General features: G+C 39.7%; 1 protein-coding gene across 2 annotated transcripts; it reads left to right on the forward strand.

The window, feature by feature from the left end:
• Positions 1 to 1218: 1218 nt before the first annotated feature.
• On the forward strand, positions 1219 to 18365 carry klhl3 (kelch-like family member 3). Of its 2 annotated transcripts, none has more exons than XM_023398094.2 (15): positions 1219 to 1351; positions 2799 to 2957; positions 4201 to 4307; positions 4395 to 4516; positions 6875 to 7037; positions 7296 to 7405; positions 10174 to 10290; positions 10863 to 11012; positions 11196 to 11313; positions 11916 to 12113; positions 13205 to 13306; positions 13415 to 13543; positions 14136 to 14276; positions 14833 to 14976; positions 15082 to 18365. In XM_023398094.2, the coding sequence occupies exons 1-15, from the start codon at positions 1302 to 1304 to the stop codon at positions 15108 to 15110; spliced, it is 1839 nt and encodes a 612-aa protein (XP_023253862.1). In that variant the 5' UTR covers positions 1219 to 1301; the 3' UTR covers positions 15111 to 18365. The 2 variants fall into 2 exon arrangements, with proteins under 2 accessions (XP_023253862.1, XP_023253863.1); XM_023398095.2 differs by having other exon boundaries at positions 1257 to 1351; positions 2823 to 2957.
• The last annotated feature ends 9332 nt before the right edge of the window (positions 18366 to 27697 follow it).

Here is a 27697-nt window from a genome sequence, read left to right on the forward strand (position 1 = left end):
TCAAATTTATTGACATTTAGCCCCCCCTTGTGACAGATGTTAATTGTTGACAGATACTTTGATTCATCTGGTTGTGCTGTGATCTGCAGTTCAGTCTTCAGATCACAACATATGAACCACATCATTTATAGACAACGATTAATCTGGAAAATAATAAAATAGATTAATAGACAATGAAAAAACACTTTTTTCATTCAAAACTTGAATATCACATTTATGATAGAGAAAAAAATGAGAAAATAGGCTATATCGCCTATTCTATGACCACCAGGATAAAAAATAAAAAATTGAGGGATTTATAGTAAGGCTGGATTACCAAATGGGCAAAGTGGGTAACTGCCCAATGGACTCAAAAGCCCCATTTACTACTTTATTACAATATCAACTCTGAAGGGTCCTATGGCCATTGATTGTGAAGTGTTTTGTGAAATTGCATTAATTTACTTTATGTTTTTGCATTGCAGTATTATTTCTTCATATGTGTGCTGTAAGCCTGCAACCAACAATTATTTCCATTATCAATACATCTGGCAATTGTTTCCTTTACTAATCAATCGATTGTTCAGTGTATAAAATGTAAAAAAATTTACATATTCTAATTGTTTCATTTTGTTTGACAGGCAGTCAAAAACCCCAGATAGTTGCAATTACTCTCATAGAAAACTGGGAAAACTGGCAAATATTCACTTTTGAGAAGCTGATATCGATGAATATTTGGCATTTTTGCATAGAAAAAAGACAATTAATCAATAAATTGTTTGTCAGTTACCTAATTGCCTGATCAACTAATCATTTCAGCTGCAGGGTACTAGTCAGTTTCAGGGTGGCTGAGGTTATAATGAAATTGTAATGTATAATGGAGGTCAAAAGGGGACCCCCAAGGAGGTCGTGCTCCTTATGTGCAGGAATTTAATCTTGCCATTGAGCTTTATCAACACATTATATCAATGTGTATATGATTAACTTATTACTTTTGTCATTGTTATTTCTGTGGTTTGTTATTTCACATTTTAAACGTTCTGTTGCAGCCTGTTGCAAAGGGAGGGTGGGTTGTGCCTCTGTGGCTGTTAATATATAACTTCAATAAAAATAGATGAAGACACAAACCTTAACAGATCATTTTAATCTGATATATAACACATGTGATACATAATGTGATAAAAATGTAAATAAATCCCATTTAATAAAGTTTTTTTTTTCATCTGGTCAGTGATACCACCGTGATAAACTGCGTATGTCGGTTCCTTTTGTGAACTACGGAGTGATACCTCTCGGTTATACGGGATCTGCGTGCAGCGCTCATGCCTGCTGTGCTCTCTGGCTCCGGGAGGATGGACGGTGTGTCTTTAGGGTGAGTTGGTTTAGCGGTGGGGATTATTTTGTAAATCTGTGATTCACGCTGCATGTACATCTGTTGGGTAACATTTTAGGCCACATGATCTACTGACCATAAATCCAACACGGTCAGTCAAAAGAGCACTTTCCCAGCAAACGAACTCAAGCTAGCCTTGTTGACTAGTTAGCTTCGGTAAGTTAGCTAGCATCGTTGGCTGCTCCAAACCAAACTCTAAGCAAACATTTGGGAACTGCCATCAAGTTGTTACTTACAGACAGTGAACTGAATGTGCACTGGCTTCTAAAATTGGTTATAACCACGATATGACCAATTATTTATGGCAGCTAACGGCAGCTGTCATAAGCTTATGATAGTTAAATGATTAGCAATGCTAAGAGCTAGCCAAGCTGACAACTTGACGCACAACAAACTCAAAACAAACACAATTTTCTACCAAACTTCTTTTGATTTTTATACACAAACCCACAACCTATCGGCAGTGTGTTTTGTATTCTTTAGTTTACCGACTCGTGCTGTTGTGTCCTAACTTATCATAATATTCCCATGGCTTGTATGTGCTGCATCATTATTTGTCCAAACTGTTTTTGCGGACACAGGATGGGTCATAATAAGAGTCCAGATAACATGCGGTTGAGTAAATCCACGGTGTCATTTTCAAACAAACACTATGAAACATTAACCAAGAAAATGTTCTGTCAGATGAGCTCAGGGTGATTGTCATGTTTTCTATTTTCCTTTCCCTCCTGCCACCTGCTCTCAGCTCAGTGCAGACCACCTTCGGTTAAAAGTTTTAAATCAATTTACATATGGTCAAGAATATTCCTCGTGGGGTTAGGATTCTTCAGCGGGTTTTTTTTCTTTGTGGTCAGGCTGCTTTATGAAATATTAGGTAACAGGTAATAGTTTTGTTTTTTTCCTCTTTTTTTGTGTATTTGTCTGAGGAGTGTGTAAAAGATAAAGCTGGCTATAAACAATTTTTATTTTGTCAACAAATCTCCAAAAAGAAGAGACCATATAACCACGGGATTGAAATGTCTTCAAAGGATTCAGACACTATGCAGACACTACAGCAGCATCTGAGTACTATGAAAACCAAAGTAGATTACCATGAAGAATTGAGGATTATTAAAGGAGGATGGGTCAGTGGTGTCATACAAGTTTTCAAAAATAGCTAACACTTGCAGACAGTGAAACAAGCCAACAGACAGCTCCTGGCATACATTTACGAAACAACCTTTTCTGTGGTGTAGTACAACATTGATTGACAACAGTAACAAAATTAGTATATTTCTAGAACTCATCTTACCACTGTTGATTGTGGAGGCTTCACTACTTCTACCAGTTTTTTAGTCCCTGTCCCATCCTCTTTTTATAACCCTTGAGATGAACCATGAAGTACTTTGCCTAACTGTTGGGTCACCATCTATCTCCAATGATCCAGACACTGCCTCTCATGTCTTACCAGTCTGGTGGCCACACCGGCCTCACCGCGTCCGAACTGCACCACGGACTCGGAGGAGGACACGGTGAATGGAGGGATGCACACCTTCAACCAAACGCATATGAGGAAAGCTTTCCAGTTGATGAACGACCTGAGGAGGTGTGTTGCTGACAGTGGCGCATGTCCCTACAAAAAAAACCCAAAACAAAGCCAGTATTCAGTTGGCCATTTCACTGTGTCCAGCCGTTTTCAGTATGCGAGTGAAGATGCTGTACTCTGCCAGAAAGTCAGAAATAATGTATTAATGGAGAAGTCATCTTTGGTCCACCTGGTTTGTCTGAAAATGTCAGAGTAGGAGTGAATTACTTCTGCCTGAGGAGGAACTGCTTCATTTTTAAACAGAAAAATCCAGCTGGTGGTTACCCATCTTGTATTTGTTGTTGCTGGCCTCAATTTGATACAAACCATTCAGCTACCTGGAACAGATGTTCCAGTGATAAGTGTCAGGTTTCAGTGTCTTTTCTTCAGAATAGAAAGTAAGTGCTTCTTCTAGACCACTTTGTACCACTACCCCAGTGTTTCACAAGCAAAAGTCCATTTCAGAAGAGATCAAAGATATCCCACTTTGTCTGCTGGCAGGGGCCTGAACACACCACAATGCAAAGCTGCCACTAAACAAGAGGCTGCATTTTGAGTCTTGCTTTTTCTTTACTGGAAAAAACGCTGTTTACCTGGTTTTACTATGCTATTGCTCTCCCTTAAAATGCTTAAAAACAACACATGCCATGTACTGAAGCTCATATGTTGTTGTTGATAGCAGATTAGTATATTAGACATTGTAGATAGATTTGTTAAGGTAAATACAAGTAACTTAGTAAACTGAATCGGTTTGGGTTTTAGACTGTTGGTCATACAAAACAAGACATTTGAAGATATCACCTTGGACCATGGGAAACTAGGATGGCCATTTTTCACAATTTTCTGACATTTTATATATTAATTGAAAAAATAATCAATGGGATGGATAATGAAAATAATAATTAGTTACTGTCGAACAATAAAACTAAAAGCTTACTTCCATTCTGGTTGTTAGAAAGGAAAAAGGGTAAGATGATACATCATTAAATCAGCTTAAAATTAGTATGCCACTCTTGCCTGATAGTGAAACTCCCAAATGGAACAAATCATTGTATTCTATAGGAGTTTTTAAGTACAATCCTGGTAATTAACACCTTAATTGGCACATTTGCTGGCAGCTGTCCGGCCCATACTTGTCTTAAAGGATGCACCCTTTTTCCTGGCTCCTGTATGCATATTTATTTTTACACAACTTTATCACATACACTGGGAATGAAAATAACAAACGTGCATTTTTTTCTCTCTCTGTCACTTCACCTTTCAGCAAAAAGTTGCTGTGTGATGTCCAGCTGATCGCAGGGAGCGTTGAAGTGCCAGCTCACAGGGTGGTCCTGGCATCCTGTAGCCCCTACTTCTGTGCCATGTTCACAGGTAGACTTACACTGCTGTTTGCTTGGCATCATATCTGCTGTGGGTGTGTGCTAATGTGTGCTTATTTGTGTGTTTCTCTGTGTGCAGGTGATATGAGTGAGAGCAAGGCCCATCAGGTGGAGATCAGAGAGGTGGACGGGCAAACCCTGAGAAAATTGGTCGATTACATTTACACCGCTGAGATTGAGGTCACAGAGGACAATGTACAGGTAAGAGAGTGCGTGTGTGTTAGAGTGTTTATGAAGAGGGAGAGCGAGGAGGAAGGGTGTGAGAGCGGGTAAAAAAATGTTTTCCTGTTTTTCCTGAAGTCTTTACTTTTTTCTTCTGTAATGGTAGTTTTTACTGTTTTTAACTCCAATTTCATTTAAAAACACAGTGATATGAGGAATTAAGAGGATACTAGCAATTCTCTTTGTGTGTTATGTCCATATAGCCCTTCCAGCTTGTCCTCTCCTCCCTTCTCCCTGTTGAAGGATTCTGTTTTGAACAAGTAACATGTCGCTGCTGCCTGAGGACCAGTATTTCAAAACACTAGCTCAGTTCATGTTTGTCACATTTTCTAGCTGTTTTACAGTGCGGATGATGATAACTAGAAGTAGCACTGTTGCTCTTAGCAAAAAGATCTGGGCTCACAGTATTAGTCACACAGTAACAGAACTTCCTTGTTGTTGAGAAGGAAACATCTTTTGTTTTTCCTCACCAGTTTGAGCACAACTCAGAAAAATAACATAACTAGTTGGAACTGAAAATAATGGAAAACAAGCATACAGAAATTGTTGAGGAGAAACAACAGTTTCAGGCAAGATTCTTGATAAGATGTTTGCAGTAGTTACAGTGTTTATTGCAAACTTTCTAACCCTCTTTTTCTACACTATTAATTCAAAATACACATGATGTGTAATGAACTTTTAAAAGTGACATAACTGGTTGGTAAACTGCTGTTTTTATTTTTTTTGAATGATTTTATAGATGTCACTGTTTTTGCCTGTCACAAGGGATGTCACTGTTTTTGCCTGTCACAAGGGAAGTTGTCCCTTAAGGCCTGATCCCTTTAATTATCTGGTTTTTCAGTTGAAGTTTCAGAATGGCCACAATGAACCTGCCTGAGGAGTAGACATTTACCACAAAGGATGTAAGAGCTGGTAATGATTGTGAGCTGTACTTTGCTGTGAAAGCACAGGACTGAGACCTTGTTTATCTCTGTGGCATTAACTCCTGGTGTCTGCATGGCTCTGTTGCGGGGTTGAATAAATGCACCAGGATCAAGCTGCAGGCTGGATATTTCCTCTGATTATTAGTACAGGAAGTGTGCATGGAGAGAAGCAGGAAATCCTCCCACTGTTAGCAGCGTGCTTGTCTGATTGGCTCACTTGTAAATGTGTGACGCGTGTGTTTTGACTAGGGGCTAATATTCAGTAAAAGGTTGCTTTTACTTTTCATTTCTTCACATACAGTCAGCAAGCACTTTATTAGGTACACCTGCACAGCTGCTTATTCATGCACTTATATACAGAAACCCAAAGTCACTGAACTGAGGCTGTTTTTAGAGCAAAGAGAGGCCCTACCCAGTATTAGTATGTGCTACCCTCAGGCCTGTCTGTGTGTGTCACAGCTGCTGTAAGCACAGCTCAAGCGGGCCTGATGCTCCCTTTTAGAAAACATAAGCCTTCAGGGCAGCTGGAAAACTGAGGAGACAGTAACAGTGCACACTCAGAGGATGAGTGAGTGTGCAGACAGACACTGTCTCACTGACCTAGTTAAGCTAATGTGTAGGGACGTATCAAAGGGTAGCTTTGTCTTTTAGCATCACCGTTTGAACAGTACATTGCCTGCCTGTTTTGCTAACTGATTGGCTAACAGACCTAAGACGACTGCAGGCCTGAGCAATAGAGACAGAATAAAATGTTACAATCCCTCTGACAAATACCTGTATAGATACATGTTTATATAATGTTGCAGTGTTGATGAATGACTATTGCAACATTTAAGTCAAAGAAGATACAAATTTAGTGTATATCATAATGTTACAATCATCAGTTTTACACAGTATCTAGTGTCATTTGTAGGTGTCAAACTACATTAAATTTGATGTGTTTTCAAGGGCTGATGTACTGCGGTCTAATATGGCAGTGCAAATACATACATTACTTTACTCACTGTCACTGTACTGTAATATATGACAAAAAAAACATTCATTATCAAAATTATCAAAAAACATTAATTTTCTGTCTATCAACTAATTGTTTAAAATTGACTAATTGTTTCTGGCCTGCTGACTAATTGACAGAGGTTTATGTTTGGCTGGTTGATCAGCTTTCAGGACTGATTGCTAGATAACTGCGTTATAGATTGTTGAGTAGCTTGTTGATTAATGCACAAATTGATTGACTGACCAGTAAGGTTGTTGAAGTAATGAATTAATCGGAGGGAGAGCGGTTGTTCTGATAAACGGCTAACTCACCTTTCTTTGGCTGTGGGTGGTATTTAACTGTGCTCTACCATTTCATTTTTTTAACACTTTGGGCATAAGTTCTTCTTTAAATTGACTTTTTGTGTCCTTTTTGCAGGTTCTGCTGCCAGCAGCGAGTCTCCTGCAGCTGATGGATGTCCGTCAGGTTTGTTGCGAGTTCCTGCAGTCTCAGCTTCACCCCACCAACTGTCTGGGCATCAGAGCCTTTGCTGACCTGCACACATGCACACAGCTTCTCAACCAGGCCCACGCATACGCTGGTAAGCTTCCCGCTGTTCACAACACGAATCCTGAGTCATCTTTGCCACTGTGTGGTGTGGTAGGTGGTGGGGCTTTAATGTAACGGTTGAAATATGCTGAAATGTTTGGAAAACTGCACGATGTCCAGAGAGTGTGAAAATGTCATGTTGAAAGTGACAGTGTCAAATGGTGAAAAGGATACCAGAGACACTCTCTCAGGTTATTAGGTGAAATAATTAGTTGTGTTGTGTGTAACCCTGCATGTTTGTGTCTCTCAGAGCAGCATTTCACAGAGGTGGTGCAGGGTGAGGAATTTCTAGGCCTTACTCTGCAGCAAGTGTGCAGCCTCATCTCCAGCGACAAACTCACAGTCTCCACGGAGGAGAAGGTCAGACAGCACAACGCGGACACACACTTCAATTTTTCATCAAAGTTTAGCCTGTTTCCTTGAACGTGAAAAGATATGTGAGAATTATATTCATAAGGGATTTTACAGGAGCACAAAATAAATAAATATAATAATAACAAATGACTTTTCAGAAATGTGAGGTATAATTGGAGCGAGGGCTGTTTCTATAAGTCGATGAGTCAATGGCCAGGTCGACTTGCATTTTGTGAGACAACTCACTGCACTTTTATTTAGCTGCCTCACAGTACACAGGAGCAACAGTGTGGCAGGCTGTAAACTTTACAAACCGAGTCCAAACCACAAAAGTAAACTATGATGGAAGTAGAGATGGGTGATGGAGATGGAGGGCATCACAATGCTTAACAGTGCGACTCGTTTCTGTTGGCTGCTCCAGCTCTCTCCGCGCTGGTGGCCGGCTGACAGCGTAGAAGACACACTCTGCAGTGCAGTAGGATTTCATTACTGAGCTATGACCAAGATGTCAACTTTTACTGTCTCTGACTGTTTGGAAATCTGATGTTTTCACATCTCAGATGGTGAACAAAGACAGTAAAACTCAAGTTTTTAGGTAAAACGTGAGTCATATACAGGAGGATGGTGTGGGGAGGCTGAGCTGACACAACACATGCAGGAGAGTGAACGATATATATATTTCTCCTATTTGTAGATAAGATGTAATGATGAAGAAGAAAAGGCACGAACCAATGAACTGCAAGCATCTGACCAGTTAATACACAGAAGATGACAAAAAAAAAACCCATCCCCACGAGTTGATGCATTGATTAGAGATGCCGACTCTAATCCTGACTCTGGGACAGCTCTAATGGGAGCAGAGAAAGATCTGGAACTGTATTAAAGACAGATGTTCTCATCACACTTGCTGTGTCTGATTATCTGACTTAGGCCGGCAGACATATTCCAGGGGATGGCATCTCTGTTTGCTGTTAGTCAGTCAACAGGAGGAGTCAGAGGGAGCATCTATGTGTCATTCTGCTGTCAGGGCAGCAGCGGTCAAGGTGACTGGTTCAGTCAAACATAGACACACAGGGAGCCAGACACTGTCATAATGTCACTGTCAAACCAGCTTCATCTGGAAACAAAATCAGTTCCCACTGAATTATCTGCTCATTTATTATTGGTGGATCAATACAAAAGTATAAATACTATAACTGCCCACATCTTTTGCATTAATTTTAAAAGATGTGGGATTCATCGACTTTTGTCCTTGTTCAGCTTGTTTGTGTGTTAATTCAATCCTGTGGCACATTTTGAGGATGTGGAAAAACGTCCTGTTGTTTCATCGTGGGAGCTTTCACACATTTAAAGATGGTTACCCCCATTGCTAACCCTGTAGTCACGACAGATAAATAGAAATTAATCCAGTTTATTACCCTGGATATTTTTATTGTATTACATAAATGTGCAGGTGAAACCACATACAAGTAAACAGTGCATAGCTTCTTATTTAATTAGCCGAAGTATCAGGGGTCTGCCACCTCTGATGCTGATATCCTGCTGGGAACAACTACAAGCAATACGTAGGTACAGCTCGAATGGTTCATTTCACATAATCAGAGTTAAACCGTATTCATGTTTACTGCCATGTTGCCTCTAGTTTGTAGACACTATGGAGTTAATTTCATTGAAATAAGAGATCCTGATATCTCCAACTTAGAGTTAAAACTATTTTTTCCACTTAATTACAGTTTGTGTGGTGTCATGTGAAGTCAGCTACATAGGCTGTAGCTATCGGCAGCAGAAATCCAGCAGAAGTAGTATCAGTATTTAATGCAACACTCACACCCACACACACCAACACGCAGCGCTATATTATAAGAATTACACTTGTTATTACAGTACCGTTGTGTTGGATTGTATTACAATATGCACGTGTGTCCGTTTTTGTGGCTTGTGGAAAATCTAAATTCGAAATAGCTTATGCTGTGTGTTGATATAAGGTTTGCGGTTTGAGTTTAGAGGTCGGCTCGTTCAAACCCTGGAAGAGAAGAAAGTCTGTCGAGTATTGACCTTCTCTCTCTCTCTCAGCAATCATTGTAAATATCCCTTTGTGCACAACAAGCGGTACTTAGTCCCTCGTTTGCTCCAGTGGAGCTGCTCCACAGGCCAACAGGAGATGATCAAGTGTGAATGTGTGTAAATCAGTGAATTTGAATCAGCACATTACTGACAGGGTGTGGTGCCTTCACCAAATCCTGTTTTGGATAGAAAAGGGGTGTAAAATAAAGGTCTGCCACCTTCAGTGTGCTGACAGTGAAGCACAAGCAATTCACTATGAAAGAACACAGTATCTACAGCTTGAACGATGCATTTCACACAGACAGTGAGTGAAATTGTTGAGCGTGTGAGGCGTGGCATGTGCAATGTCCACACTCAGAATGTCTGAATGCTTAAAACAGAGTACTTGTAAGTCATTGAACAGTGTATAACACCCCCCACCCCCTCACACCCTTTCAACATCAGAAAAACAACTGTCTAAAACCGTGAATAACACTGTATCTCATGCAGTGATTGACCAGATGTGCTTAGGTGAGGAAATTCAGCTCAAGCGTAAAACTTGAATCATTGCATTTCTTGGTCAAAGACAAGGACTTTGAATTAAAAATGTGAATACATCTTAATTATTCACTCAATCTCTGAGTCTTTGTCTCCATGTATTTCTATTTTTATTACTCTATTCTGTTCTCTCCCTCACTGCTCTTTGACTCAGCTCTCCATCTCTCTCCCAGGTGTTTGAGGCTATGATAGCTTGGATCAAGCATGATAAGCCGGCTCGTCTGGAGTACATGCCCAAACTGATGGAGCATGTCAGACTTCCACTACTTTCCAGGGATTACCTGGTACAGGTAAAATACATTTTCTGTTCTGCTTCTTTCTCTAAAATCTTCACCCTTTTCCCTGTCCACGTCACACCGCACACTGTGTTATTGTGCATGTTACTTACATAAAAAATGTAACTAAACTTAGATATAAGTTAGATTAAGTTGTGAGTAACACCAAATCATCATCTAGAAATACTGTAGTAAGGGCCTGGAGATGTTTAGTGAATTAACCAAGATGCTGCTTCAGTTAGAAAGAGTCTTCACGTAACAACAAGTCCATATGCCTTTAATTTAATACCTTCAGATAGGGTCGGTGCTCTTCACCAGCGTGCTTCAGTTGATTAACACGTTTTTGTCTTTTCAAAAGTGTGTTAAGAAGAAAGCCTAAAAAATAGTTTAGTACACCACAGTGCCTTAAAATGAAGTTCTCTTAATTGTGCGTGATGTGTGTGCCGGGTAGTCGGTAATATCAAACTTGTTCTTCTACACATATATATATTCTGTCAATGTATCCCCTTGTCCACTGGCACCACAATTTGGTGTTTTTACAGTTATAATGTTTGGTGACTTTTGGCTGAATTGTGTCCCTGTTTCAGATTGTGGAGGAAGAGGCTTTGATAAAGAACAACAACACCTGTAAAGATTTTCTTATAGAAGCAATGAAGTATCACCTGTTGCCTGCCGACCAGCGGCACCTCATCAAGACAGACAGAACCCGACCAAGGACACCTATCAGCATCCCTAAGGTAAACAAACACACACAAACATCTCACATGCCGCTCGCTGACAGACAGAACGTGAGCTCACAGTATTAATTATAGTTTCTTCTCTTTTGTAAACACACTTAAGTGATTCAACTGTCTAGCCTTGACTCTGTTTGTGTGTGTGTGTGTGTGTGTGTTTGTGGGCGGGCGCACGTGCATGTACAGGTGATGATTGTAGTTGGCGGTCAGGCTCCTAAGGCAATCCGCAGTGTGGAGTGTTACGACTTCCAGGAAGACCGCTGGTACCAAGTAGCTGACCTTCCTTCAAGACGCTGCCGGGCAGGTCAGTATATCTACAGTACCTTGTGTGGGGTGGCTGCTTAGGGAGTGACTAGCAGCTTTTCCATGCTGAATATGATTTTGCAGTATAGTGACACAATAACAGAAATATCTGACAATACATATAACAACGCAAAATTCCTCCTCCATGGAGTTCAGTCAACACATCAACTGACAAATTTAATTTTTGAGCTTCACAGTTTTTATTGGTGTAATTAACAGCATATCCTAAAAATTCCTCTCCGTTCAAGTGAAGTAATCCCTGTTGCACCTGCACTTCCATGCAGTAACCTAACATTTGGACAAAATTAAAGCAGATGAAATGTACCCTACAATTGTTTTCCTGAACTATACACGATTCAAGTCTATGTGAAGTGAAATGAACTGAATAGTCAATTGTCTGAAAAGTAAAAAAAATATCTAAAAAATTTTAGGTTGGCTTTAGCAGTCTGTTGTAATGAGGTAAAACCTCCAAAACCACTAGTGTGGGCATAATCACCCAGAAATAGAAAGGCTCCATGAACACATTTTAATACATTTCCACAAATCATGAATTTGTCCTACAGTTTTTGAATAATTGATTTTATTCTCTCCTACTTTCCCCAGGTGTTGTTTCCATGGCAGGCCGTGTGTATGCAGTCGGGGGTTTCAACAGTTCACTGCGGGAACGGACGGTGGACGTGTATGACGGAGTGAGAGACCAGTGGAGTGCAGTGGCGAGTATGCAGGAGAGACGCAGTACACTGGGAGCTGCTGTGTTGGGGGATTTACTGTATGCTGTGGGTGGCTTCAATGGAAGTATAGGTACAAACCTACACACACAGTTACATACACATCATAGGGTTGCACAATTGTGGCTGAAGTACTTATTAGTAGTTAGTTAATGCTTATCTCTTTCCACTTTTTAATTAACAGTTGCTGTGCACATCTGGAGATCAATGCATTTGAAAATTTTCTAATCTTGAAAAGTAAAAAAAAAAGTGTGGGAGAATTTACAGAATTTCTTTTATCACTTGTTTCAGAAACTATAACAGTGTTTTGTGTTGAAATATGTTTCTTGGGGAATATCTCAAGTAAAATACAAGCTGTAATTATAGATTAAGACTTTAAAATAATGAAACTTTGAAACAACCTTATACTTTTAGGTGCTTTGTCATAGTTGCTACTTCTCACCTTTTATCGCACGATCTTGTAAAGAAGTTGAGCCAAATAGAGCCTTATTATGACATTGTTTTTGATAGTTAAAAGCCTCTGGGTGTGTATCACTCAGAACACACACAGAAATTACCACATCTTTTCCAAAACAGGCCAGATTAAAATATTTTCCAGATTCTGAAACAACTGCAAAATTACAAAAATCTGTGACATATTGTTAGAAAATAATGTGATGTGAAGTGAGGTATTATGGTCTTCTCTGGTGTGGTGTAGCTGCAAGAAGAAAGATAACTAAAAATGTACAGATTCAGTCAAGAAATGTCTGGAAGAAATGAAATTGTAGACGAACAATGTATGAGCACTAAAGATGAGGCAGGTAAAGTAAAAGACTTGGTTCGACTGAGCAAGACTCTGATTGAGTTTCCCTGTTCAGTTCTTTAAAACAAATTTCCCCATCTGACTCAGCATCATTATGTGGCTGTGTCCTCTCTCGCTCATTACCACCTGAGGGTGAGCAGATGTAATTGCTTGCAGTAGCAAAACTGTCTACTACAGTGTTAACAGTAAACACAAGAGACAGGGGAGCCATTTTCCTCTCTTCTCTTAACACATCTACCCGCTGAATGCAGAATGTTAACACCCACAGATTGATGAACACACATGTAGTCTCTCACTAATTTTCTAGCCTTTCCGTTCTTCTCTCTTTTGTATCTTTCTATCCCTGTTTCTCTCTCATTCAGGTCTGTCGACAGTAGAAGCCTACAATTATAAAACGAATGAGTGGCTGTATGTGGCCTCCATGAACACCCGACGTAGCAGTGTGGGTGTAGGGGTGGTCGATGGTAAGACTGAAGTGTGTGTGACCTGGGTTTTCTCAAATGCTCTTTCAACAAAAATACAAAATCCAAATGCCACTGATTTTGAATGGCTGTGTGTCTGTGTGTCTGTAGGTAAGTTGTATGCAGTAGGAGGCTACGATGGAGCATCCCGTCAGTGTCTTAGTACAGTGGAAGAGTATGACCCTGTCACTGATCAATGGTGCTATGTGGCTGACATGAGCACACGGCGCAGTGGAGCAGGTAAACACACACACACACACACACATTTACACACTTTATCTTACTCTACATTCAGTACAAAGTACATTATGCACACTAGGAGCAACAAAACAAGACTTCTTTCACCCTTAATAGTGGCTCTACAGAAAAGAGACATGTTTACAAACTGGAGATTTTTAGTTGATATTGTGTTCTAGTAAATGATGCAGTATTTTGGTTTTAGCAAAAGTGTTATCTGGAGCAACAGTGCCACCTGGTGAACTTTGTCTGTAATTGTACACACAAGAACCTGAGAAACAACACAACTATCAGTAAACAGTGTTTAATTGCTGTAGTGGATTTTCTTAAAGAGTCAGTTTGTTCACAAAATGCGTTTGGCTTTTGATCAGCCAAATCGGACTCTACGGATTTGTAATAGGTCACACAGTCAAAAGAACAGCAGCAACATTAGATAGCTCTACTTTGTTGTAGTGTTGTAGCATCAAAAGTTTTGATATTTTTAAATCAGAATGGTGTATTACATCAAATGGTATTATGACAACAGTACAACTTCATCTACAGCTACTACTTCATCTGTGTTCACACTGGTGCCTCCTCTTGTCTTTCTGTCCAGGTGTGGGAGTTTTGTGCGGTCAGCTGTATGCAGCCGGAGGACATGACGGACCTCTAGTGAGGAAGAGTGTTGAAGTTTACGACCCACACACCAACAGCTGGAGACTGGTCTGTGACATGAACATGTGCAGACGAAATGCAGGTCAGATATCGCCCACAGACACACACATCCCTTAAATCCATTATCATGAAGATCATTGGTCATGGCTATCGCTATTGATCTTTCATGGTAAAATCTGCAAAAGCTTCAGTTTTTGATCCTGTAGTTTCAAGCCTTTACCAACAATTATATAATCACAAATACATTTCCAGTCAACAGCTATTATTTTTAGGTTGCAAGTATGTAAGTACCAACTTGATAAAAGACCTTACTGTAGAAAGACATTCATAAGCTACAACCCATTAAAACACAAAGCAGATTATCTCCAGGAGCAAAACACTCTGCTGTAGGTTCTTCTCATAATAACAAAATGAACTGTACATGTATTCTGATGCACATATAATGACAAATTTAAATTTTATTGCCCTTACAGACTATATTTTATGTAAGCATTATCCATAAGCATTATTTTTTTCCGTTCCCCTAAAATATAAAAATCAGGAAATTTATAATGTGAATTACTAGTTTTGGTTGGGTGGGTGAAGGGAAATATATAAGGATCAAACAAAGATGTTCAATGTTAAACTCTCTCTTCAAGGTGTCTGTGCCATCAACGGACTGCTGTATGTGATTGGAGGAGACGACGGGTCCTGTAACCTCTCCTCTGTAGAGTTTTACAACCCAGCCACAGACAAATGGAGCCTCATTCCCACCAACATGAGCAACGGACGCAGCTACGCCGGTATGTCTCAACTGATCATACCACAGGCAATATAATATGACATTTTGCCTGTGTATGTAGCGGTTTCTCTCTGTCTCACTGTCTGTCATGTTCTCACTTCTTCAGGAGTTGCAGTGATTGACAAGCCATTATGACCACAGTCATCCCACAGCATCAGCTCTGCATCGACAGCCAGTTTCACAGAGACTCACAATGACGCCTGAAGCTCAACAGGCAAGCAGAGAAGTAACGCCTGTGATAAAGCTGTCCAAATGGACGGGAGGCTCTCAATCTCAGCTGACACAATCACGGATGGATGTTGACGGTTTGGCGCCAACGCACATCCTGATTTTGTTGCTGTCTCCAAGCTATTTCCATTTAAGCCCTGTGAGATCCTGACTCTTAAGGACATTGTTGCACTGGATAAAAAGCAATAGCCACAGGAGCGCAGGCTTAAAATAACTCTTAGTCTGTCTTAGTGAGAGGTTTTCCAGATCCCAAGCACATAACACGCAGCTGTATCAGCTGACGTAAGACTCACTCAGACGCTGATGTTGGGAAGACTTTTTGTCAGGAAGCAGCTGACATCGATAGGCCAAACCGAGTGAAGTGCTTTAGATGCTCAGTGGTGTAAAGGTGGCGTTCATGTGATGGACTTTATCAAACCCAGGGAACTGAATACTTCAATGCACCAGCTGACGGAAACATCAACTCGATCGATCGACTGCACAAATCTCGCCGTTCACTAAATTTCAGACAGACTCTGCTTACAGTGTTAACAGTGTTGCTGCAATAATCCTGGAAACCCAGGCACGCCATGGGAGCCATTTCTTAAAATTGAGACTTGCCACAATTCCTATAATATTAATCATCTTATGGCAACAATTTGCTCAGCTTGATCCTGAGAAATGAACCAAGTTGATTGATTCCTGTGCTGATCGTCAGCAGCTCCGGCTTTTCAACTAAATGAAAACCAGCTTTGCAGAGAGCTGCTGTGCTTGTTAGCAAAGCCTACAGTTTCCAGTATTTGTCCTCAACCTAAAGACCTAGAGAGCTGCAAGATAATTTTAAAGAATGTTGAAAACATCTTATATGCAAATTAAGTATCATATTTAATATTTTTGAGATTGTTTTCAAAGAGGTTGATAACCACTTCTGTGGCTTCAGACCCAGACCAGTTGATCTGATTTGATGCAGTGGGACTAGATTGTTTGTTCGACACACTACTGATGCACTGAACACTTGCACTGACTGCTACAGACCGGCGGACTGGCTGGATCACTGGCTGGATGGCTGACTCACCGATTGGCCTGGTCGGATGTCTGCCTTGTCTTTCTGACCGACCAACTGGATCACTGACCTGCTGTCAGATGTCTTCATGGGAGCATTTAAACTCAACACTTAAAGGCCAATAATTTCATCAGAAATTATAAGAAAATGTGCCAGTTCTAATGATCAGAATCAGAATAATGCTGGAAAAGTTTTTATCGCTTAGTAACAAACTGAAATGATTAATTATTTCTGTTCATTGTCTAAGGGAGTGTGTCAAAATGCACTGTAGAAATTCAGCTGTAAAATTATAATGCAAAAGATGCAGGTTTAGGATTTTCTATTTATTGTTTTGGTTCAATTGATTACACTGCATTTATTCATATCAAAGTTCTCTCATCCTAATAATGTTACATTTGTGCTCTACTGACATTCATTCAGATAATGGTGGCTATATTTTAGGTGTAGTTATTTAGCTGACTGACTGGTGCCATAGCTTTGATTCTATTAAGAAAAGAGATTTATAGAAGCTGTTTGATGAAAGGTTTTCTCAGCCAACCTTTCACCTCTGTCCACAATCTTCCAAAAAATCACAGAGAAACTGGACACAACCTGCTGTCATTTCTAAGCCCTTTGACCAAGAAGTATATAAAATACTTAAAAGACTGTACTGTTGTTTTTTTTATATTTAATCAATTTACAGGTCATGTGTGCTACGTTACTTCCACCCATGTTACAAATCATACATTTAAGATTGAATGTGTTTTTTCGTGTCTTCCAGAAAGTTGTTACTGTTGGTTTTTGACTTCATATGATTTCAGCATAAAACTTGGAGTAACTTGAAACTTGCTGGCGACACTGTCAGTGATCCATCACTGAATATTCCTGTTGTCTGCAGAAATCTCCAGACATGGATTTGGAGCTCATATTGTTGCCTCAACAGACAGAACAACTGGGACAGGATCTGGAGTGCTGAGGTCTGGAGCACACAGTTATAGTTAGAGCTTTTTGATAAGGTAACATTTGGACATGCCTCATGATGCAGACACTCTTTATGTGGAAACATCAGCTGCTGCACCTTCCTAAAAAGCTTAATGTGTGCTCCACGTTCTCAGAGCTCCACTCCACATCCTACTTTTATTTTTTGTTGGGTACCATCAAGTAGGAATGCTGGTAAATAGCATAGAGCGTGCGTGCGTGTTCATGTTTCTGCAGGTGGGATGTGCACTTTAGTGTTGCAGCATGCACATCACTAAAGGGTTAATGTGAAAACAAAAAGGACCTGGTTGAAAGCTCCAGAACAGCTACTAAATGGACCTTGAGGTGAGGCTGCTCCTTGAAGTTTTCAGATGAATGATGTTCTTACTCAGTGCAGATATTATATTTTTAATATCATAAATAGTGGATGTTGTGAACTAAACGGTTGATATTGTGAGGTTGTGGTTTGTGAAGGTTGGACTTGTGTATGTTCATAGTTTTAAGCTTGTGAGCTGTTTCCACAAATGATTGGAAACCTTCAGACTTGAAACAAGTTGAATTAACAACACAAATACTAAGCAGGCTTACTTTGCAAAAATGCTCTAAACTGACTTGTGCTCCTTTGTCTGAAATTGTAACATTATGCATTTAGCACTTTAGGATGTTTTGTATAAAATGAGAATCCTGTTCCTGTCACTTTTTTTTTTTAAATTTTGGTTGAACAGACAAGAATATACATGAACACAGGGATTTTCCTTCAACAAGACAATAGAGACTGATGTTTATTTTGACTCAGCTGAACAGAACTTCCTCTGTCAAGTTTAATTTATCCTATGTTCATTGTGAACAGATACACAGCAAGGTTTTTTGTACAAATGGAAGCAGAAGGATGGTCAGACAGGTACATGGATTGTGTTCATTTTCCATCAAGTCTGAACTCAGCATACAGTGAGCAGCTTTTCAGTGATGGTTTTTTATCTGCCTGTATTGTCACCTTCTGGGGTCTCTGACACACTAAAGATGTTGGTTTGATGGAAAATGTCATTGAACAATAGAGGAATTTCATTATACAAAATAATATCTGCCATTAACTAAAAAGACGCCTGATTTGTCAAGTAAATGTTAGCACAAAATAAAAAATAAAAATTGGTGATATATTTTAAGGACAGTGGGAAACTTTATTTCTAACCGTGCATCCTCTACATATCCTACAATATTAGAATATTAATATTGAATTATATATATGCCTTACGCTGTTTTATACTTTATATATATTTTAATTATATTTTTTATATATTTTTCATACTTGGGAGGAAAATGTACTTTTTACCCCACTACATTTATATGTCAGCTTTAGTTTCTTGTTTTTTTTAGATTCAGATAGTAATACAAAATATAAACAAATTAATTAGTATATTATTATATCAATAAGACTTTACAAGTATTAGCTCCACCTTGAACACCTGCAACAAAAGTGATGTAGACAATCAATCAATATTATAATGTATTATTATTATTGTTAGTATTGCTGCGTTTTCTGAAGCAAAATGTCTAGATACTTAATGCTGCTCTGATGTGGGCGTGGTCTTTGATGTGTGATTGTAAGGTGTAATTAGTCTAATTGGGGACTCGGCGACCTCCCTGCAGTGCTCAACAGTGCTTAGTGTGTAAGAAAAATAGAAATTGTCGTCATTTAGCTTGATTTCTCATCATTAAAACATGGATTAATTTATTCCATGTGAAGATGAATATAGATTTTATATTCAGTGGACTTATTACTAAATAAACCATGGGTGGTGGACGACGTGTGCAGGATTGTAGGAGGATTTTTGTGGCGCTCAGCGGTGAGTGAGTTTCTCTCACTTCATACTAAATTAATATTTGACACTATTTGTTAAATAATTTGCTTTTTATGGAGGTAAATTTGTTTCAATATTATTTGTGTGAACAGATAGGCAATCCGTGCGTAAATGTAAACACAAACATAAATAATAAATTTGAAGATTCACAAAAATGTCTTGCAAATATAAAACAGATTTATAAATACCCAAACAAATTCCATAAATAATTTTTTTTTTATCTGTGAATACACTCAATTAATTTACAAATAAATGAAAGGCATTTGCGAATATCTTGCGAACATTTACAACTTTCAAACACTTTGTGTATCAATTTTCTATTTGTGATGCGGAAAAGCATTTGTGGATCTTAATTCTACACTTGTGGATTTCAATTTTACACACATGGAGTTTTGAAACAAACCTTCCGCCAGTCTGAATCAAAATCGACAAATTGAATCACTCGGCCACTTTCGGAAAACACGTGATCACCTGCTGACGATGCCATTTCCACTTTTCAAAGTAAGAGCATGTATCTTCTATGTGTCCCCCCCCCAAAAAAAAAAAAAAATCGGCGAGAAGTAACATACACTTGTTAACGGTTATAAGATACGAAGTGACAGGACCTGGTTAAGGTCTTTGATAGTATGGCTGCTAGTGTTGATATTTGTTTTGTTAAAAAATTATATATTAATTATATATTAGCTAACTTTAACTACTAAACCGGCACCTGTTCCCATAGCGACAGCCTGACAGCGACAGGCTGAGGAGCTTCAAGAGAACAGGTGTGCTAACTGGGCAGCTCACACAGGTGCCTTGAGTGTCCGACATGAACGCAATCTTCTATTTTTATAGCCTAAACCAAGTCAAAGATTTGGGACAGTTTATCGTAATCTGGCTAACGCTCTCCTCCTCTAAAGTTATTCAGCAAAAGGTAAGTTCCCCTCCCTACATCACCATCCTACCAGCTACTCTCGCCACTCAAACTGCTGGTCCCTCTGGGGAACCTGCCATGAGTTAGACTGTGACAGATGTATTACTTTTCTGCCTGTGATCTTGATTTTGATGTACTGTTATATTTTTCAGGCCGTTGATGAGCACGGTATCCCAGGGATGGACCGAGTGGACAGCCTGGCAGAGTACTTGGTGGGGCCAAGGAGTGAAACTGGCCAAACACTCAGCAACCAACAGGCCAGTACAATTATAGCCCTGTGGCAGAACCTTCTGCAATATGACAAGCAGCGAGCGGTGTATGCTGCGCGGCACCTGGTCCGCCTTACCACAGGACGCTTCAGGTGTGCCAAAAAGAGACCTGAATTTACACCAGGTGTGGAGAGCACGACACGTTGTTCCTTGGCATCTTCAGGATCCCCAGCCCAGTGGCCAGGCTGTAGTCGTCTGGTAGAGTCCATCTGTGTCAAGCTGTGTAACATTCACAAGAGCCCCAAAAAACAGGGCAGTTACGCACTGACAAGATGGACTCTGATCGTCACTGACTGCAGGAAGATCTGGCATCTGGTCCTGGGTAATGCCGTAGTAATGCAGTGCACTACTCTGCAGTTGTTTAAGATCGGTCAAACAACACTGTTTCAATGGAACAACAAGAGACTGAAGAGGCAGGGCAGTAGTATTCTGCTTCAAGGGGTCAACTTGCCTGCCTCTATTCCAGTTGCTTCTGCGCCTCTCCCACCTGTACAGGTGCGCCCCGCAGCTGCACCCCCACGCCCTGGCCCCCAGCATCAGTACCACTTGCCCCACAGTACAGCAGGACAGGCAGCGGTCAAGAGGAAGTCTGCAGCTCAGAGGCCGTTGTTCCCTCCGCCGGCACCTCCACCTACATCTGCCACATTGCCTGTTGTCCCCAACCCCGGCCCTGTCATCGCTCCATTTATGTTTCTAACCCCACAAGTACCTGGAGCCCAACAGATGGCTCCTTCTGGCCCACTTCCCTCTCCGCCACCTGCCCGCAGGGCTTACACCTGGACAGTTGAAAAGAATAAATGTAGTCAGTGCCGCCTGCCCCGCAATAAGGAAACTGGTCACAGTCAGTATTATGGACACATATACTGTCCCCAAAAAGCCAACATGCCAGTTGATCAGTGGATGGAGGAGATGCGGAGGAAAGGGGCAGATAAAAAATAGATTTGTGACATTTTTTGTCTCTATGTGTACACAATGTAAATAGTTTTAAAAGAAAAAAAAAGTCTTGTTATATTTTAGTCTTATTCTAATAGTTTCCTAGCCTTATTTATCTTCTATTTTTAGTTCATTTATTAAATTTTATTTATTTTATTTTATACACTTCATTTATTTCTTAGTATGTGTTCTATAATTATGTGTGTGTGTGTGTGTGTGTGTGTGTGTAATTTGTAATAAATTTGCTATATCTCTACAAAAGTATCTTTCACTTATTCAAACACTAGCATATAATGAAAATACAACAAAGGAACAAACAGTTCCACATTGCATGAAAGCATGCAAACTAATCAGTCAGAATTACATTCTTGCAGTACTTTCAATACTTATTGTATTCATTAGTCGGAAATTTAAAAATAAATATCAAATATATTCCAGCCAAAAGTAAATGCAAAACGTATGTGTCTAGGTGTGGTGATTTTTACAAATATTTCTTACATTGCTATATAAAGTTTATTATTATTTCATTATTAATAATAAATTTTGACATTATGTAAACACTAAAAAACACAATGAACTGCTAATTGGCTGTATGACATTCACACGAAGTCCCCATCCAATTTGTATCACTTATTAAGTGATATTTGATAGATTTACAATGCTTGGTAATTTTGGGTAGCAACATGTTCCAGTCGGGAACCGAACCGGCGACCTTTGGATCCGCAGCTTCCTGTGCCATACTCTAGTTAAGTGTCTTGTTTGGTCAACTGTGTCCAATAACTTGTGATGGACAGCAGAGACACTAATGACTATCAGTTCACTTAATTTCTCTCGATTTCTCAATTTTTCCTCTCTTTTCCTTCATTTCCCCCCCATACAGACTATTGTTCCCAAGCTTCAGATTCAACCTGCTGTAGTCATAGACTGTATATAAAAATGGACGTAGTCTACGGGGCGGAAAAGTGAAGCCAACGCGGAAGTGCCTTAATGTGCAATACCACCGAGGTTCCGCTGGGGGCGGGCTCCAAAAAACTCTGGTTCCAATACACACTCATTATAAAAACACCAACTTCTCTCATGAAATACTCACTCGATTAATTTTTTCCGGAACTCATTACTGTTTTATGGGCTAAATTCACACTTCTTGTTCAGTGTTCTGGTGGTCCATCTGAAAATAATCACCAAATTAATTAAATATTAGGCCTTAAAAACAGGTATTTTGGGGGGCGTGGCTGTTTGATTGATATACCTGGTCTGCAATGATTGATCCGATGGCGCGGCAGTCCGGGAGGTCGATCACCGGAGGATCAGTCACCGGAGGAGAGCTTGGGTCGTTAGCGTTTCGTATTGAATCAGTTGTGTTGTATATTATTTTTCCCAATATTTGTCCGTGGAAGAATAATTTATCACTGACAGTTTTGCTGTTAGTTATTTAGTTTCAATGAGTTTTCGGTTCACAGTAATTATGGCTCATTCTTCGTCACTAACAAACTGGAGAGATGATGATGATATACAGTTTTTTTCGGTAAGTAAATGTTTATTTTCTGAACGTCTTACAGTTTTAATGTGTATGATGCTAGTAAAAAAAGCTAGTTCGTTTTTTCCCTACGTGCTTTGACCGGAGAACAGGAGACAGTTAACACTTTGCTAACCTAGCTAGCTAGCTAGCGGGTAACTTAGTGTTTGTTATGCTAACCGTACCTGGTCCCAAACGTGAACATTTGCAGGACAAGGATATATAATAGATAATATAGTTTAACTTATCTCACTCTCATGTTATTAAAAAAAGTCAGTCGCTGATAGAATTTTCCTACATGCAGCAAAACATTCAGGTTTATCTCATTAACTTATTTTCTGTCTCCTCTTCTCGCTGGTATCTTGTTGTACTGAGTTCAATACACAATGTATACTATACTACAATTTTTCCTCCCTTTTCCTTCATATTTCTCCAGCGGCCCGCCACTGCTAAATCATAGCCGCCACGCCTTCAAATTTTTTTATTTCTTATTTATTTATTTTATTGTTGCAAATGCACCACCGCCACATTTCTCCACCTTCACAGCACAGCCTGTGTGATGATGAGCGCGACAGCGGCGGGAGGAGGGAGGGGGGGGTTGGGGGATCCTGTTGGAGTTAATTACTCACGAGAGCTCGGCCTTGAAAGTGACATCACGTCAGGCACCAGGTGAGAGTCAGAGAAGTGTAGTACAGTAGAAGTGTATTAACTGCTGACTGCATTTTCAGATGAGCTTGTTCAGATACTTCTCTAAGAAGAGAAAGACAACAGATGAAGAAGACGCTAGTCAGGTAGCGTCATAAGCCTTTTACTGACTCGTAAATGATGTAAAAAATTGTATTTTAATGTTCACACTTGTAATCAGATGTGATGTGAGTGTAAACTATATAACGCTGTTAGCGTTACGTTACTCACACTTTTAATGTAATCTGATTAGACAAGTAACATTAGACAGGGAGGACTTGTTAAACAAAGTGGAGGAGAGCAGAGCAGAGCAGCGGGAGAGCTGGGTGAAGGTGCAGGAGAGAGAGATGAGCCTGGGTGCAAACTTTGCCACTGACTCTACAGCCCCATCTAGCTGATCTTTATATGTTTATTTATTATTTTTATTTATTTAATGTTATTGTTTGATTTATTTTTTACTTTTTACATTTTCAACTGGTTAGAGTTGAAGTAACATTTATTTTTCACAAACCAAAGGTATTTATTTTTCTTGACATTGTATATGGCTGAGATATATATTGTAAAAGTTCAGTGGTAGCGGAAGCCGGAGAACATGCCCCCCACTGCTGAAAAAAATCCTAGAGGAAACACTGTGACTGTTGACTTGCTCATAGCCTTCTCATAGTTAATTATCCGTAGTATTGACCTCATGGGAAACTGAGAACAATGGTGTTAGCTTGTTAGCTTGAGTTACAAATCTTTACTGATTACACCTAAACTGCTAAGATCAAAGTCTCAGTCAGGGATTTTTGTGAGTTTGATTTGTTTCAGTTAATAATTACCTGCTGCATTGTTGACGTGCTCGAGCCCGTTGCTGTGTATCAGGTGGATTGCTTGGATTGGATTTATCCATCTCACTTCACCAGGTCCTCTATTGCTTTTTTGAGGGAGATATGTATTCACTTGAATAAATCTGTTCCACATTAGTTAGTCACTAAAAAGCAGCTAAAGGGAAAGTATTAGTAGTATCACGACTTGATCAGTTTGTCCCTAATTGAGTATTTTTTCCCTCAAGTTTTATCTATGATTGTAGATATTAAAGTCAAGTTAGAGTTCTGTCCAAATTTTAATATTAAGGATAATTATGTGTTGAGTCAGTTTTATCTACATAATGTGCGTATGTCTTTAATGATAAAAACCCATCATGATTATTGGGGATGTTTCTGGTTCTTTATACATCATCTTGCACTTCAATAATTTCAGTGTGGTTAAATCAACACTATTCCCATAACATTTGTGTTCAGATATGCAACAAAAGTCAAGTTTAAATTATTAGTGATGTTGTGTTTTTCTTTTAACCACAAGATGGTGATATAGTATTGATTGTCATCCTCTGTGAGAACAGTGCAATAACACAGCTGTGTGTATGTATGTGTGTGTGTGTGTGTGTGTGTGTGTGTGTGTGTGTGTGCGTGTGCGTGCGTGCACGTGTGTGTGAGTGAATTCTGAACACTGATCATTCTCTGGCTTTGAAAAACCCAAACTCTTTTTGAGGTATTGCTAACAATTGCATATTATTTCATGTAAGATAACAATGTTTATAAAATAATACCACAAAAAATCATTACCACAATAAACATTTGATAGTGATTAACCTTGTTAATCATTAGAGGCTGAAAATCATATAATTTTTTTAAAAACATACTTTTTTAATCCTGCATTACCTCACACACACACACACGCACACACACACACACACACACACACACACACACACACAGTCACACACACAGTCACACAGAGGGTTTAAAGATCCTCTCTTGACCCTCAGGTCTCAGTCCCACAGATGATGTGAAAATCTGTCTTCTATCAGCGTCCCCCATCACTTTCTACACGACACTGAAAGAGTATTCAAGCACGTCATTGAATTTTCATTACCCAGCGCGGCTGCACAGTGTGGCAGCCCGCTGGCTCCACACACAGACTATCAATCTAGCCAACCATTCACTTTTGTGTGTGTGTGTGTGTGTGTGTGTGTGTGTGTGTGTGTGTGTGAGAGAGAGAGAGAGAGAGGGCGAGAGAGTTACAGGGGCAGCAGTTTAAATAGCCCACAGTTTATACTTCCACTTTCACACCTGGAGGCTGTGATCGACTGGAAACCTGACTGACACTGAGCTCTTGCCTCAGGGTCGATGGCCTACATCTAAGAAACCTTCCCACCTGGGACTAAAAGACATGTTAGTTACAGCACAGAGGGGAGGAATGTTAAATTTATGGCTGTAACTCAGGATTATTTTTATTATTGATAATCTAATGACTATATTTTATGAATAATGGACATTTAATGGTAGAAATAGTATTCACAGAGTTCAAAATGTTGTCTTGTAATTGCATATTTTGTCTGAACAGCATTTGAGATTCTAATATATGACATTGTGATTGATTTTCTTGAGACTATAAATTCATGTAGCCCCAAAACGATAAGCTGATTTAGTTGTGTAGGAGATTTTTCACTCTTTTTCATCATTTTATAAACTACAGCTTCAAACAAATAAATGGAAAAATAATTGACAGATTAATTGACAATGAAAATAAACTTAAGTTTCACCATAAATCAGTTATTGCTTGTATTAATGTGCTGTTAACCATACAGTCAATTGTTAGATTTAGCTCTCTTTGAAGCAAGCCCTGTTAAGGAAACAGCATCTGCTCAAAAGCTTTAGATACACATGAACCAATGAATGCAGATGAATGTATACAAGCAGATCAATGTAAAGACAAGACACAATTTATGATTTCACATGCCTCTAAAGGCTGCGAAACATTGTGCACTCCGCTTTGTGCCCTGTAATGCTGTGTAACTAAAGAAATATTAATTTTGTGTCCATTAAGAAAAGAGAACAAATTCTTCCCAGTCTCAGCAGTTTGAAATGGTTTTGTAAGTCATTGGGTGTCAACAGGCAGTGATATGTGAGTCAGTGTCTCTGCAGCTCTGATTTGGTGAAAATATGGATGGAATGATACAATATGTTTTAAATTTAATCCGATGGACGTCATGTTCCTCTGTGAATCTTCTCAAAACTTGTTAATATGTGTGACATGTCAAATCAGCAAAATCAGCAAAAATGTTACAATGCAGCCTTGTGTTTCAGGCTCCTCTCGGCTCATGCTAGCGCCTTCTAGAGGCTGCAGTGTTCACAGCACCCCACAATGCAGTGTTCTGGACAGAACTAACAGCATATTCATAATTTAGTTATTCTTAAAACACACTGTACGAGAACAAAGTCATCAATTTGCATAATTCATCTGTGCCTCATGTTTTCAAAATTCAGTTGGTTTGCAGCTGGCAAGTGAATCTTCTGATTTGTGGTGGTTGTGGGTATGATTGACTGCTGTTTGCTTGGGGGTGCTTGTGTCCGTGTCCCAGAACACGCACAGCGGCCCACCAGGATTTGTTCCAGTATGCCAGATGGCCAGTCGGATTATGAGGTGTTTTGTTGTACCTGGGCGGTGTGCACACCGAGTACGCCAGTGGTCGGGATGAATATCAGAGGGTAATAAAAAATCTAACTTAATGTTAGCTAGTTAAATCTACCTCCCTCTCATGTCTTTTTCTCTCCTTTCTCTCTCTCTGCCTCTTGTCTCGTCTGGGTATCGCGACATGTCTCAACTGCCTCTCTCCGATGTTTAAAATTAAAAGCCCAATGCAGAGTTGTGTAATTGTGACTTCATGACATTGCAGCGTTAACAATAACTGTAGCTGTAGGCTGTAACCATTTAGAAGCGACTGTGTCGATAACGGGAACTGAACAGCCTTTGTTGAAACATCATCAAGTTTTGTTAATGATTTCAACTCGTGGATACAGTTAAAATCAGTATCCATGACACCGATTTTAACTGCAAGTTGCAACACATTTTGCTTAAGTCTCTGCCTTCTCGTCTCTCCATCTCTTCCCCTTTACTTATTTTCTCAGTCTACACTCCATCAATGGTTGTTTGTTGTTGGAAAGCAGCAGGCCTGCAGAGTCTGACAGCAAATTTTCTTCCCACCACTCCTTCATGCCGACGGCCCAGTTCCTTTTCTAAGACAGGGCCGTCGCTGTTTGAAATCCACAGACTGGCTGCGTAATTTCCACACCTACACACTGTTATCAACCATTCCATCTCTTTTATACGACAATGCAAGACCCAGCATCTTGCCTCCTTGGCAGGAACATGAAGTTCTTGTCCTGCACTCATATGGGCCACTTTAATTTACCTGAGCTACACCACTTTCTAATGTGTGTGTGTGTGTGTGTGTGTGTGTGTGTGTGTGTGTGTGTGTACGTTTTTATAAAGTTTT

Source organism: Seriola lalandi, unplaced genomic scaffold (genome assembly GCF_002814215.2).
Source record: "Seriola lalandi dorsalis isolate HSWRI2012SDOR001 ecotype SW California unplaced genomic scaffold, Sedor1 jcf7180002054972, whole genome shotgun sequence".
Lineage (NCBI taxonomy): Eukaryota > Metazoa > Chordata > Actinopteri > Carangiformes > Carangidae > Seriola > Seriola lalandi.

Coding starts and splice junctions, on each gene's coding strand:
- klhl3 (XM_023398094.2), top strand. CDS start 1,302: ATGCCTGCTGTGCTCTCTGGCTCCGGGAGGATGGACGGTGTGTCTTTA. Junction 2,958..4,200: donor TTGATGAACGACCTGAGGAG/GTGTGTTGCTGA, acceptor TTCACCTTTCAG/CAAAAAGTTGCTGTGTGATG. Junction 4,517..6,874: donor TCACAGAGGACAATGTACAG/GTAAGAGAGTGC, acceptor TCCTTTTTGCAG/GTTCTGCTGCCAGCAGCGAG.